The sequence below is a fragment of the Sceloporus occidentalis genome, unplaced genomic scaffold (genome assembly GCF_023333645.1).
Source record: "Sceloporus occidentalis isolate IW3139 unplaced genomic scaffold, rSceOcc1.0.p SCAF_3, whole genome shotgun sequence".
Taxonomy (NCBI): domain Eukaryota; kingdom Metazoa; phylum Chordata; class Lepidosauria; order Squamata; family Phrynosomatidae; genus Sceloporus; species Sceloporus occidentalis.
In genome coordinates this window covers 114,236,792-114,251,674 of record NW_028316983.1, presented here as the reverse complement: position 1 = coordinate 114,251,674, position 14,883 = coordinate 114,236,792, and the positions used below count along the sequence as shown (strand labels likewise).

Genomic DNA, 14,883 nt, shown 5'->3' with positions numbered 1-14,883 from the left:
GAGGCCAGGACTAATTGAGTGTTTTTAATCACAAATGTTGCAAAGCAGGGGGAGTAATTTGTAGAGTGTCCCACGCAAGGTTGAGTTTCCTGTGAGGAGGTCTGCTTTAGTCATGCCTGGCTGGCTGAGGCACAGAACTGGGGGTGGCAGAGGGAAGCTTGTACTGCAGCTGTTCATTGTTGTTCCTGCTTTGTTCTTTAACAAAGAACATCAGTTTGCATGCTGTCAATCCAGCACTTTCATAAAACACAAAGCTATATATAGCATGTTCACTCCCTTCAGTCAGGGGCTTAAGGACTGTTGTTGAGAAGATGAAAAGACCAGCACTTTCCCAGTAACTAGACAGGAACGCCACAACCACCCAGCAGCTGTGGTTTTGATTGATTTGGGTGCAACCCAAAAGTTATAGTATCTGTTACTGGGTTGTTGTTGTTGTTGTTGTAAACAAATAAGATGAAGTTGTGTGTTTAGGATGGGGTTGCAGATGCACAGTCTCTGCTGGCAGAATTAAAGGCTATTTCATGCTAACTATTGAGAAAAATAGCTTGCCTTTGTTGCTGAGTCCCACTGAGAGATTACATCTGCTCATGTGATCATAGAGCTCTACATAGAGTTTGTTATTTTACTTATTTATGTTATTTTCTCTCATTTTAACACCATACATTATGTACATATTACAAGCCTTTACTCTAATAAAATTAAATGGCTTTTATTACGAAACCAATAAAAGAAAAATGAGAAAGAATGACACAACATAATGCAATTTGCTGTTGCAAAATACATTAAAAGTCCTTTCCTGAAAAGTAAAATTTAAAAACATATTTTAAAAGGAAACTTATTTTAACTTTGTGTAGAATATTATGGCATATAACATTTTATAATCATATTATTATAAAATGTTATATGCCATAATATTAACTTTATATAAATAATGCCTTTTTTCCAGATATAGCATTGAAAATTGTATACTTTTAACCAATAATTTGTTCTCTGATTAAATAAATGTACAAATTAATATTTAAGGCTTGAAACCTTACAAATTTAACATAAGTACTATTGAATGAAATATAACTGATGCTTGAGTAGACACAATATGCAGGAAAGTGAACCTTAATTTGAATCTATTCCATAACATTTAATGAACAGCTCTTAGTTAGATGTTGCCTTAATATGGTTTTAATGAAATATTCAATTAACAACACTGCTAGAAGAGTTTTGTAATGGTGCAGTCTGTGCAGTAAATACTAATTAAGAGTAGTTCTTCCCACAGGCTGGGAGCTGGACAAAAACTCAGGGAAAGGGAGAATGCCACAACAGGAAAGGAAATGCTAGGAAATTAACTAATGGGTAAAAGGCCAGGGAGGAGAAAAGGACAAAAGCAGTGGAGATGTTCTGATCTAAGGAAACAGGGCATTCCCAAGACAAGAATGTTTGGGGATGGGGGTACAAAACAAGGTAACGGATGAAATCTGACAAGAAGTCAAATGTACCTATAGAAAGTAGAGAGTAACAGAGAGGAATATAAAGATAACAAGAGAAAAGATTCTGACGTATTTGTACCATTTAAAAAAAAATATGTTGGATTGTGCAGGGAAATGAAACAGAGAGCAGAAATAAGAGGGAAAATAAGAATAATGTGAGTGACAAAACCAGATCCAATCGAACTGAAGACCTGGGGTTAATATATATGAGCTAGGCAAACATTCCTAAGATTTGGAGTGTCCGATTCCATATAGACGAAACATCATTCCCTCCAACTGCCTTGATTTAGCAGGGACAGTCCTGGTTAATTCTCTGCTATCCTACTTTTTCAGCTGCTTTTAAAATGTCCCAGTTTCCTTCTTCTCTTTTCCCCTTTGTCCACCACAGTTTACCCCAATAACTGCAAATGGAGTTCAAAATGCAAAAGGAGTTTGCACTCAGTTAACGCAGTGGGGGGAATCTTGCCCTTCCTAGTAGATGCAGGCAAAAGCAAACTGCTGCAGCTTCTCCTAGTTTATGTGTTCTTCCACACTTATAACTTTATTATAACCACACACTGATGGTCATCTCTGTAATGTTAAGAAAGTATGAAACATGTGAGGAAGTGATAGCTGAAGAATCAGCCTTTTGAACTGCATGGTGAGCCTCCAAGGATAGATGAAGCTATGCTCTTCAGAAAACCATTCTCTGCATGAGAGAAATGATGAAAGTGTGCAGGGAAGGAGTGGACCAGCACACTCTCCCTCTTTGCATGTTTGTTGTGCCAGGCTTCTCCATGTCAGAAAACAGATTCAGACACAAGTAGAAGAAAAAATGCAGGATGTATTTTTAATTCCATTCTAATCTATGTGATATACAATGTGCTATATGCACAACTTTTTTAGAATAAGGAACACACATATCTTGTATAGGTACTTCATCATTTCCTGCAGCATCTATTTGTTGATTTTATTTTATTTATTAGTATCTCACCTTTCATCATCGCATAGTGTTTTGAATGTTGGACTGCGACTCTGGAGACTAGGGTTCATTTCTCCGGTTGTCCATGAAACCCACTGGGTGACCCTGGGCAAGTCACATGTTCTTAGCCCCAGAAGAAGGCAGTGGCAAACCTCCTTTGAACAAATCTTGCCAAGAAAACCATGAAAGGTTTGCCTTTGGGCCGCCATAAGTCAGAAACTACCTGAAGGTGCACATGCACACACACACACTTTCATGCTCAAATCTGCAGATGGCAAGCCCACAGTTGGGGTGGGCACACTGTAATAGGGACTGAGGAATACTTGGGGCAAACAGAAGAGGCTGAACTTCACCTAGTGGTTTGAACTAGTCAGCCAGTTGTTCTAAAAAATGTTGTACTGTCTGCTATCAGACACAAGTGAATTCCCATAAATTCTTAATTTCTAAGGCATGGTTTTTCCATCTTTTTTTTTTAAATCACCATCTTCCTGTTGTATTTAGATATGGAAACCTGGAGATCTCCAACTGTGAAGAAGATGGGAGCCAGAACTCTACTGAGACCAAAACAGTACTCAGGAAGTAAGTGTTGCTTTTCTCTGAACAGCAAAAATCAGGGCCAGGACTGAATACTGAGAAAAGGATGTGGTTCCTTAGGAAACTATGCTCTAATCTACTTTTTACTTTACAAGGAAGGCAACAGTTAGATTACTACATAAAAGAGTAAATCTTACAAGAAAGCAGCTGAATGCCTTAGAAGTGGCCAAACCCAGAGATCAGGATTAGGTTTTAAAAACCAGCATGCAACAGTAGCCATTTTGATTTAATACACATCCATTAAATAGATGTGCTTCAGTTTCTTCCATTAAAATAAATGGGCTTTAAAAACATTTAAATGTGGCTTTTTTCTGTTCTAGTGTAGTGCAGTGGTTTGAGCATTGGACGATGACTTTGGAGACCAGGATTCTATTCCTGTTTGGCCATGAAACCCACTGGCTGATCTTGGGCAAGTCACATATTGTCAACCTCAGAGGAAGGAAATGGCAAACCTCCTCTGAACAAATCTTCCCAAGAAAACCCCATGAAAGGTTCAATTTAGGGTCGCCATAAGCTGGAAACAACTGGAAGACACAACACAGAGAGAGAGAGAGAGCTCCATAAACCTAGTAAATTAGAAGCAAAGATTGATGTCTTTTAACAAGTCATGCCCTGGAATGAAGAATTGTACTACATACTTCCATTCACTTACACTTTATTGTGGTATTTTATGTCCAAATATAGATACGAAAGATGGAGTGTATGGGACCAGCGAAGATGCTCCAGGTTTTTCTGGTCCTAAAGCATTATTATTATTATTATTATTATTATTATTATTATTATTATTATTGGCAAAAAAATCCTCTGAGATGCAATAGATCTCAATTCATGTAGTAATGCATATTATGATCTTGCAATGTCACATTCCACAGCTAAAGGATTAGGAATAAGAGTTGCACATAGGTATAACTACATTCTCTCTGCATCATGAAATACTTTTGAGGAAAAAAGTGGATTACTGGCAGGATTCTAGTTTCAAAATGAACCTAGGCATGCATGAAATAATGTTGCCAGAAGTTGCTGCCATAGGCTTTAAAGGAGATGGAAATCTTAATACTTTTTGATCCGTTGCTCAGACCATCATCAAAACAATAACAAGTCTGAGCAGACTACATTAGTAGTTTGCACCAATATTTGACAGAAATATATGATGTACTTTTCTAAAAACTGAAGTAAAAAAGTAAAATGTATCAATTTCCAGAACTTTTCAACTTAGTGTATTCATCAGATTGGTTTAACATCTGCCCTATCTGCAGACCTCATCAAATAGATTGTGAGTGCCAAGTTTCAAGTGAAGTTAAACAGATGCCATTTTCCTAAGCAAAAGAAGTTTGAGATTTATAGTGGTGGGACTTTTTGTGTGTGTGACTTGCCTTAACTGCTATTATTATTATTATTATTATTGATATATTTATTTATATCCTGCTTTCCCCCCAAAATTTGGATTCACTCACAATTTAGAAGCGAAATTCAGAATTTAAAAGGACAATGTACTTAGAGATATACAATATACAAAAAACGAGTATTAAAATAGAATTAAAGTATTACTATTACAGTATTAAAACAAATCACACATCAAAGAATAAACTGCAATTTAAAGAGATAAAATCTCTTTAAAACAGTTCAGTGAAAACAACACAGAACCACCTTCAAAACTTTTTGTTTTAAAAGGAAGTGAACTAGTAAGATTTTTGCCCGTTGTCGGAAGGAGGATCCAATTCAAAAACATTGTTCAGTTTTTGCAAGCTGCAGCCATCTCAGTAAATCTGAAAAATACACTGTCAGAAATATAACACAAGCTTATTATCTCACTGGGGGGAAAACATAAACTTCTAAGTATTTTCCCAAAACCTTCCATGAAATACAAAGAAGTATGATCCATACCCACCCTGGGCATGGACAGGGGGAGCGTGTCCCTGTTAGTGCTCTTGGACATCTCAGCGGCCTTCGATACCATTGACCATGGTATCCTTCTGGATTGCCTGAGGGAGTTGGGTATCAGAGGCTCTGCTTTGCAGTGGTTCCGTTCCTACCTCTCGGGCAGATTCCAGATGGTGGAGCTGGGGGACTGTCGTTCCGATAGGAGGGCCCTTACATCTGGGGTTCCTCAGGGAGCGATTTTGTCCCCTATGCTATTTAACATTTACCTGAAGCCGCTGGGAGACATCATCCGGAGACACGGGGCACGGTGTTATCAGTACGCTGATGACACCCAAATAGTCTTCTCTGTGTCTCCGACTGATGCAGTGACTAGGGATGGCATCTCTCCTCTAAATGCCTGCTTGGAGTCGGTAATGGGTTGGATGAGGGAAAACAGACTCAGTCTGAATCCAGAGAAAACGGAAGTACTTGTGATAGGTTTCCCTGGCCCGGGAAAGGAAATTGTTCCACCTGTCCTAAACGGGGTCACGCTCCCTGTGAAGGACTCTGCTCGCAGTCTGGGGGTGCTTCTGGACTTGTCACTCCACCTAACATCTCAGGTGGATGCAACGGTCAGGAGCACCTGCTATCAGCTTCGGCTGATACGCCAACTGCGACCCTTCCTGGGCCGGGGGGACCTTGAAACCGTGGTACACGCTCTGGTAACCTCTCGATTAGATTTCTGTAATGCGCTTTACATGGGGCAACCCTTGTACCAAACCCGGAAGCTTCAATTAGTGCAGAATATGGCTGCTAGGCTGGTTACTGGATGTTCCAGGGCCAGCCATATAACACCAGTCCTAAAAGATCTTCATTGGCTGCCTATTCGCTTCCGGGCCGAATACAAGGTGTTGGTTATTACCTATAAAGCCCTAAATGGCTTGAGCCCAGGGTACTTGGAGGACCGCCTCTCCCCATATAATCCGCCCTGCACTCTCAGATCGGGTGAGAAACATCTTTTAAGAGTTCCAGATGCTAGATATGTTACATCTTGGAGGGCCTTTTCTGTTGTAGCCCCACAGCTCTGGAACTCCCTCCCCAATGAGCTCCGTACTTCCACCTCCCTTGATGTCTTTAAGAAGAATCTGAAGACTTATTTATTCCGCCAGGGTTTCCCCCCGTGAGCCTTGTTGTCATGCTTTTCCCCTTCACAATGTTTTGCTGTATTCCATTCTACACAGCCACTTGTATGGATGTTTGTTGCTTGTAATTGTTTTTATTATCATTCTTGTAATGTTGTTGTGGGTGTGGGCTTGTGATGTTTTAACTGTTTTTATTCTGCTGTACACCGCTGTGATCCTTGGAATAGCGGTATAGAAATAAAATTTTATTATTTATTATTGCAAAGGCTTCTTCTTAGTTTTTACAGATGCTGTAGAAGCTGTAATACCACTTTTTGGAGCAGTTCTACATGTAACAGTAGGCCTATCCAGGCATTCCGAATAGGGTTAAACTGAATACATGGGACAGGGTAGCATACTAGCCTTGCCTCCTCTACTGCATCTCTGTCTATGGACATCCTGCACAGATGAATAACAACAGGATGGCAGAGTTAGCATGCTCCTCATATGTCCAGTTTAGCTCCATTCTGAATGCCTGAATATGACTAGTGTTGTAGAGGAAATGAGCTGGAAGCACCACCTTCTGCTTCCTATTCCTCTACAACAGCTGGAGATGCAGGTTCCCATTGTGAGAACAGCTTCTGCATCTTTGGAGGACATGGGAAAGTTGTATTCCTGCAGGATAGGGCAGATGACTGTCTGGCTCCTAATTTGCTATAGCGGTGCTTAGTGTTGGCTGGATGGCAATAAGGAAGAACAAAACCTTGAAAAGAGAGAGAGAGAGATCAGTTTCTTCTGGCAAGCCTATCCAGATGATTTTAAATGTGGATTGTCCATGTAAGATTGTACATCTTATTTATCCTTTTAAATTGATGTGTGTTTTAACTGATGTCTTTTAACTGGTGTTGTTTGTTAATTGTTGGTGTTTCCTGCCTCATTCCATGGGAAGAGGCGGGTGAGAGATGATGATGGTGATGATGATGATGATGTTCCACTGTTAAATGTGCTCACAGGACCCTACTTTTCCCCTTTCACTGTATTTCAATTGCCTTTTAGATTTCTGACTCATGGTCAGAGATGGGAGGGTTTTATGGGGAGAGGGGCAGTCAGAACCATAGTACCAACCAGCAGTTCACTTTGTAGAATTTCAATAATACTGATTTCAGAACCGGACCATATGTGGTCCCCCAGGGAGTGTAGAGTGAGAAGGGCTTTTCTGTGTCTGTTTCCAGGTTGTGGAACCTCCTTCTGAGGAAAATAAGCATTGTATTCTATATGTTGTCCTTCCACTAGCAGGCAAAAAATATTTTTGTTCAGGGAGAGTTTGGGCAATTGATTGCTCCCAGGCCTGCAAGAAAAGTGGGATACAGAGCAGATCAATAAGCAAAAAATAATATCTAAGCTACTGTTTTCAGTCTGATTTGTCAGACTCAATTTTCCAGCAGATGCTGGCTGTGTGTTTGGATTCATGTTAAGTATTCCAGCCTTCAAAAGTGTTTTTTAAATGTAATTTCCAGTGTAGAAAGCCAGCATGGTGTAGTGGATTGAGCATTGGACCATGAATCTGGAGACTAGAGTTAGACTCCCTGCTCATCCTTGAAAACTCACTTGGTGACCCTTGGCAGGTTACACTCTCTCAGCCTCAGAAGAAGGCAAAGACAAAGGCTTTCTGAACAAATCTTACCCTGAAAACCCTCTAATAGGTTCACCTAAGGGCAGTGGTCCCCAGACTGTGCCCTTTAAGAGATTTTGGACTTCAACTCCCAAAACCCTCATCTATGTTGGCCCATAGTGTGGGATTCTTGGAAGTGAAGTCCAAAATCCCTCATAGAGCAAAGTTTGGGGATCACTGCCTTCGAGACTCTATAAGGCACACAACAACAACAACAACAAATGTCTAGTGCAAGCAACAGTTTAGCTGCTGATGTAAACCAAGACATTTTTTGGTAGTTCAGTCTAAAATTTAAATTAAATTAATATGTATTCACTAAACCAGATGCTTATTTTTCATAGCAAGGAATATAGTGTTTTCCTGTCTTTCCCCACAGGATTATGAAATAGACTCAGTTGACGGATACATGGTGATTGGTCTAAGGTCACCCAGGGTGCTTCACCTTTCCTGTATAGCTTTCAGTCAAATACTCTGACCTCTAATACTACATTGCCTCTAAAAAACTAAAATCCTGACAATGAGAATAAGACATTAGTGTATATCCATGTGTGTGGTATCACTATATCAGCAGAGACTCATATCTATGCTTCATTGTCTTTGCAGAAAGACTAATGTGGCTTCAGGCAAATGGATTAACCTCTCAGGCCTTGGGAAATTTACTGACTTGGGACCTAGACCATGTTTTTTGCATAAGGACTTTGTGATTTTTCAATACTTGGCAGAAAATAGAACTAGCACTATTTTTTTCTTCCTGCCCTTTTGTCAAGAAGTGCTCATTCTAACTCATAAGACAATTCCATCTGTCAGATATGCCAAGGAGACTGGTGTATAATATAGTGGGTAGATTAACTGACTGAGAGCCAAATGGGGTTTGGGCAATGCTCCAACTTAAGCTTTGGGCTAGTCTCCCTTGACCTTTGTGTGTTGTGGCCAGCCCAGCAATAAAATTAAGCTAAATTGTTCTAGAAGGCTTTTTACTCCCTCACAAAACACAATGGATATTTTTGTAGCATTTCATGGGAAAATGAGTTACTGCAGATACGAAACTTGTTGATATGCGCTTGTTGCATAATAGCTAAATCTGAAATGTGTGCTTTTAAAAGGCCTGATGGTTTATGCTTTAGACCATAATCCTGCTGTCCTGTGTGTAAATGAACAGTAAATGATATATTTTCCTTAGTTTTCCCCTATCTGGGGTTGTTGATCTTCCTGTGGGCTTATTTGTGTGTGAGAGAGTTGCAGCTAAAACAGTGTTGGAGGCAAGATCTAATTTTAATCCAAGACGTAGACTCTCACACACAAAGGGAGAGAGAGTTGCTTTTGTGGGAGCAAGAAACTTGATCATGATGGATCAATCACCAGTACCTCAACCTCATTTGGCCCTGAGCCTGATTTCCCTTCACTCTTCTATTTCTTCTTACATCTCTCTTTAATTGTCTTTTCTTTATAGAATTTTAGATTGTAAGTTTCTCCTAGCAGGGACCTTTTTTTTTAAGTAAGGCACATGCAGACCAGTGTTGCTATAGTAATAATTCTGCAGAAACTTTAATTAATTAATTAATTAATTAATTTGTTTTATTTATATACCGCTATTCCAAAGATCATAGCGGTGAACAGCAAGTAAGCTAATTAGCAAGTAAGCTAATTAATCAGATTGATGAGTGTAGGAACCAGCTGTCAGAAGGAATAATCGTCTTGCCATATATTAGAATCTGTAATAGTAGAAATGTAGTATTTAGGTTATTTTAAATAAAATAACTGTAGTGATTGCCCCCTTCTTTTAAAAAAGTGATATAATGTATTCTGGAACTCACTACTTTTTTTGGGGGGGGGGGGTTATTTGCTTTTTATCTCTGTAGCATTTATTCTTCTTCTGGTAAAGCATGGTGTCCTGTTTTAGTGTTACAGAAACAATTGCACCAAAGGAATGAATTTAAGAGAAGCAAACACTGAATGAATGTGAGATGAGTGAAATAAGATTGACTGAAGGTCTTTAAAGCCTGGGAAACCCACAGTGGGAGTCATTTTAAGTTTTGTTTGGATTGAGAGCAATCAACTTTCATTCTAGTAAAGGGTAAAATAACAAAAGAAACCAATGTGGCTGATCTGTGGAGACAAAGGGACAAATGGCTGCACTCAAGAGAATGGGGGAGAATGAAGAAGGTTACAAAAACAAGCCATAATCATTTGCACAATGGGAAAACAAGGAGAAACAGTGAGTAATGGCAAGAGTGGTCAGGGCACAGTCCCCATAAAAACAAATAACATGACACTTTACAAAGGTCTACCACAACATCCATCCTCCTTCCACTATGGACTCATAACTGTTTCTAACTCAATCAAGAGCAAATTTAGTTAAGATGGGCAAACCAGTTATAGCATGTAGCCTTAGTTTTCCTGCATATCCATATAAGAACTGTATTTTGGGGTGGAGACCACAGTTTTGGAGTAGAGCAGAATATGGATTAAGCCTAGTCGAGCCATAGGTTTTTAAAGCCCAATACGTACCAGCTCTCCTTCCCAGCCTGGATAGCAGTTCCTAGAAACCTTAGCTCACAAAAGGATAGGTATTGTGTGTACTGTCTGAGAAACCCCATATCCTAGGCCTGCGCCTGCAAACCACAGTCTTCCAAAAGTATGAGTAAGATTCTATAGTACACACCGGCCAAAATAAATACTATAAATTACACTTAAACAAATGAACAGTACATAAAGAGAACCATATTGGAAGCTTTACAGAGTGCAGTCTCACCTCACAAAGAATAGATTTGGTGATCCCTATTTTCTGTTTGAAATTTTGGAAGCCTCCAAGTCCTATCTCTGCTCTTCCCTGGCAAGAACAGGGACTTTGTTTTCAGGGACATAAAATGTTAAAACTTCTACAAGGTTTGGGCATTTGCCCAGCCTTTGCCCCCAAAAGCTTTCCTCCCTAACATACTGATTAAACAACAGTCAGCTGATAGGAGGCCAGAAAGCTATAAGTGCTGTTAGTGTAGCTTGTCTTTTAAAGTCCTTAATGACTGGCATTATAGTGTAGGGAAAGCTGGAACACTGAACTATTCAACTCCTCTGTGAGAGCAGCTGTGCACCTTATGAAGAGGAACTCCCACATTCATTTGCTGCATTTCCAGGATAGAGTGGAAAGGGAGAACTCCCTTTTCCATCTGATACACACATAGCACTTGCATTTAGACAACAAACTCACACATAGTTTCCCTCATTGTATGATGTCGTGGAAGTTGAAAACAGTGCGTTGCAAGAGGGTGGTCTCTTGCAGTTGCCAAAAAAGAGAGGATAGATCTGTATATGATTTGTATAGGCTTATTTACAGGTCTATATGCAAATTTAAACATTATGATTTCATTAGGTATATAAGTATTTCATCCTAGTGAGGGGAGAGTGGCCTTTGTGTCTGGATAGTTTTCAGTCCAGATGCTAACTGCTGATGGACAACTTCAAGAACACATCAGCTCTTGTGTCTTACTGTTCTTTATCTTTAAACCACACATGGACTACAACAGTTCTTCAAACAGGGGATTGTTCTCTGTAAAATAGGATACAAGTCCAGCCTACTCCTAAGAAAGGTCATGTGGCCTCACCCCAGAAGTTTCATTTTCTGATGGTATGTACAGTGGACCCTTGTTATGCGCTGGGGTTTGGTTCCAAGATCCCCCGTGTATAACAAAATCTGTGTATGCTCAAGTCCCATTAAATATAATGACATAGCAAAATGGTGACCCTTATAAAAAATGGAATATCAAGGTAAATTTATACTTTTTTGGAACATTTTCAAACTGTGTATGCTTGAATCCGTGTATAAAAAATCCGTGTATAAGAAGGGCCGACTACATATATTTTTGTCTTGCTTGTTGCTGTTAGTCAAATAAATTTTGCAGGTCATTGAAACAATTTCAGTTGGCTTCAAACATCAGGAAGAAACCCTTCTAGAACATGGCCACATAGCCCGAAAACCCCACAAAAAACGAATTTCAGCAGTTACTTCTACCAGAGATAAAAGTGCTCTACGTTTACACACCATGAATCATGACCCCTCTTTCAAACCATTCCACAGTGATCTTTAAAGCTATTGCCTCTTTTTAATATTGCCCAGCCTCTCAAAGTACTTCTCTGTAGCGTGTAAAGCCAATTTGTAGGACAAACTAAAACATTCATCCAAGTTATTTTTCATGATATAAAATTTGTTTTCAAGCCTTTGGCTACAGTAATCATTATGAGGATAACACAAATATTTTTAAGCCAGACATGTCATTTTCTTCATTTCAAACCATCTGTTAAGAAATAAACTAGATTTCAAGAACCGTTTCAGTTTTCATTACATCACTGAAATAAATAATATGGTAGAAATTTTCATTTCCAAATAAAAACCTGAAGAATTCAGAGAAGATCGTTAAAATCATCCTCCTTCCACTTCTTACGTTGTGCAGGCTGAAAACTTCATATGTTTCTGGCATGCTTTCAGAATGTGATCTGATGGGTCTCACACCCACAAAGACTTACTGTCAGAGAACAAGAGCTGAACCACTCCCTCAGATTAGTTCTTACCTAGGAATGTGCATAAAGTTCAAGAAGGGGACATGTGTGAATCGTTTCCCATCATTTTTCTGGCAATATTGGCTTGTTGGTGTGTATCTTGTTTGACTTGTGCATGTGTGTGTGTCTTTCCTTTATAATGGCTATATCCTCCCAGCAAGACCTTTTGAGCTTAAAATATTTAATATTACTGGATTTGTATCGGTTTTGTTTTCATACTGCATTTCCTGTTCTAAGAATAACAAGAAACATCAGTCTTTCAGGTTCAGTTGTCTTTGATCCCTAGCAGTGTGTTTGCACATATATTGCATTTTTCTTTAGCGATGCACAAGGGGTTTAAAGCTTAGTTATTTTGGAAAACTGGGAACAGGCCTTCAGTTGATATCTAAAATAGATTCTACCCCCTGAATTCTGTAGGAGAACTGGGTAGACTGATGGTATCTTACAAGAAGAACACACTATATAATGTGACAGTTTACCTTAAAAGCAACACAGCTTTAAAAGTTTAGCTCCGTGTGAGAAATGAATAAAGAGTAATTTCATTACCTCCCTTATTCGTTTTCTTTGAAAAGTGTCTTTAGGCACTTATTGATACTGCAAAGTAGTGTCAGGTTCAGAATAACTTCCCTGCACTTCATTAAAGAATCCTGAGAACTGTAGTTTGATTAAGATGTCAACGATCCTTAGCCAATTTCACAAAACTATAGCTAAAAAGTTCACTGCAGCAGAAGAAAAGCCATTAACATACTTTATGTCTGTCTGTCTGTAGTCTAGAATCAGGGTCTGATTCAGAGGTGGGTGATGTGTGGCCCATACTCAAGAACAAATGCATTAAAATGTGGTATTAATAAATGACTAACTTATGGAGGATGTTGTTTGGTTGTTTTTTTTAAAAAAAACTTCTGTCTCTGTTCCTGCCAAATACATCCAGTATATAGTATAAAATAAAGTATGGCTGACAGTAGTGGGAATTTATGAGTCCTGCAGGTAGCGTGGGCTAACATCTGTGTCCAGAGGGCAAAGAAAGGCCAAGAATCACAGGTCTATGAAAACTTAAAAATTGTCAATGTAAATGTTAAGATACACTGCATTGTTATATTTGTAGTAATCGTGCACTTCTCTGAAGTTGTTGCAGTATGCATTGATAACAAATGACTGTTCTTTCTAGGAAACGTTGATCAGCTCTAAACCCACCCAATAGGCCAAGGTTGGGGAAAGTGTGTAATACAGGCCACATGGGATGATTCAAGGCTATTTTTAAGGTCCATAGAGTCCCTAGCCCCATGGTGGCGAAGCTATGGCATGCGTGCCAGAAATGAAGCCATTTTTGAGGGCAGGAGGAGGTTTCCTCCTCTTCTCGGCAGTTTTGGGCCTTCAGCTGTCTCCGGAGAGGTAGCTAAAGGTCTTTAAGAATGGGGGGAAGAAGTCCTACGTTCAGAAGATGGAAGTCCTGCCCCCTGATATCCCACCCCAAGGAAGTCCACCCCAGAACCAGCTGGCACCCAGTGTGGGAACTCCCTTGAGTTTGGGCTCTTGGTGTCTAAAAGGTTCGTCATCACTGCCTTAGCCTGTCAATATTTTTTTTTAAAGTATGCTGTTTTATAATGGAGGCTGAGATCCTGTATCAGAGGCATAGCTATGATATTCTGAAACCCACCTTAAAACCTAGTCCGCTATCCTAAGTGATGGAGTTCTGTGGCACATGTGAGCTGGGCAATGCAGGATGACATTTTCAGCCTTCCCCCCTTCCAGTGAGCAACAGTGTGACAAAGAATTGTGACAGGACCCCACAAGGGTCCTTGCTTCTGTTCCTTGCATTATTTCTCACTGGCAAGAGGGTGCTGATCATGCCATCCTGCAGCACCCTGTTTGCCATCACTCTGTAGTTTGGGACAGCTGTCTGGCTTTTAAGGTGAATTTTGGGGGCATTGACAAGCATGGCAGTTGTACCATGATCATAAAATGTGAATAGTTATGTGGTCATAAGCCTAGCTTATGGAATCCTAACTGGTTAACAGGATTCAAGCCAACTATGAGCACAAGTGAGCAAAGTGTAATCCCCCAATATATATATATATATATATATCCCTTCAAAACTCCTAGACTCCTCTGAATTCTTTTTTTCCTAGCCAAAGATGATAGTGCATTGCATTAAAAGTGGAAATTCACGTTTAAAATAAGTTGCAAGCCCACTCTGCAATATTTATTTATTTATTTATTTTAAAAGGTGTTTTTCAAAACCAGATGTGGACTTCCAAACCACTTCCTGTGTCTTAAATTTTTATCCTTTTTGGGCAACCAGTCCTTGGAGGATCCCTTGGGCAAAAAAATTATCTGCTAGAATGATACTTCCATGTACTAGAATCATGAATGTGGAGATTAGGGTTCATTTCCACAGCAAGATACCAGAACTAGGATATTTTATCATTCTACATAGTTTTTTCAATGAAATAAGCAAGCAGACAGAGACTGCCAAACTTTCATGTAAGCATAACATACACATGTCAGAACATTACCCTGTTATAATATTATCAGAGCATGTACTGAGAAGACTGGACATTTCTGGGCTTGTGATGAGTAATTTGTATTTTTGGGACATCAGTAATGTTTCTAGAGAACCTTCACAACTTTTTTAAAATCATG

At 39.4% G+C, this 14,883-nt stretch overlaps 1 protein-coding gene across 3 annotated transcripts in view; it reads left to right on the top strand.

Moving 5' to 3' along the window:
• RGL1 (ral guanine nucleotide dissociation stimulator like 1) overlaps positions 1–14,883 on the top strand; it is a 121,849-nt gene that overhangs the window by 68,397 nt on the left and 38,569 nt on the right. For all 3 annotated transcript variants that reach the window (XM_089515865.1, XM_089515866.1, XM_089515867.1), the window contains one exon: positions 2,944–3,021. In XM_089515865.1, the coding sequence (XP_089371991.1) occupies positions 2,944–3,021 (78 nt within the window). The remainder of the gene's footprint in view (positions 1–2,943; positions 3,022–14,883) is intronic.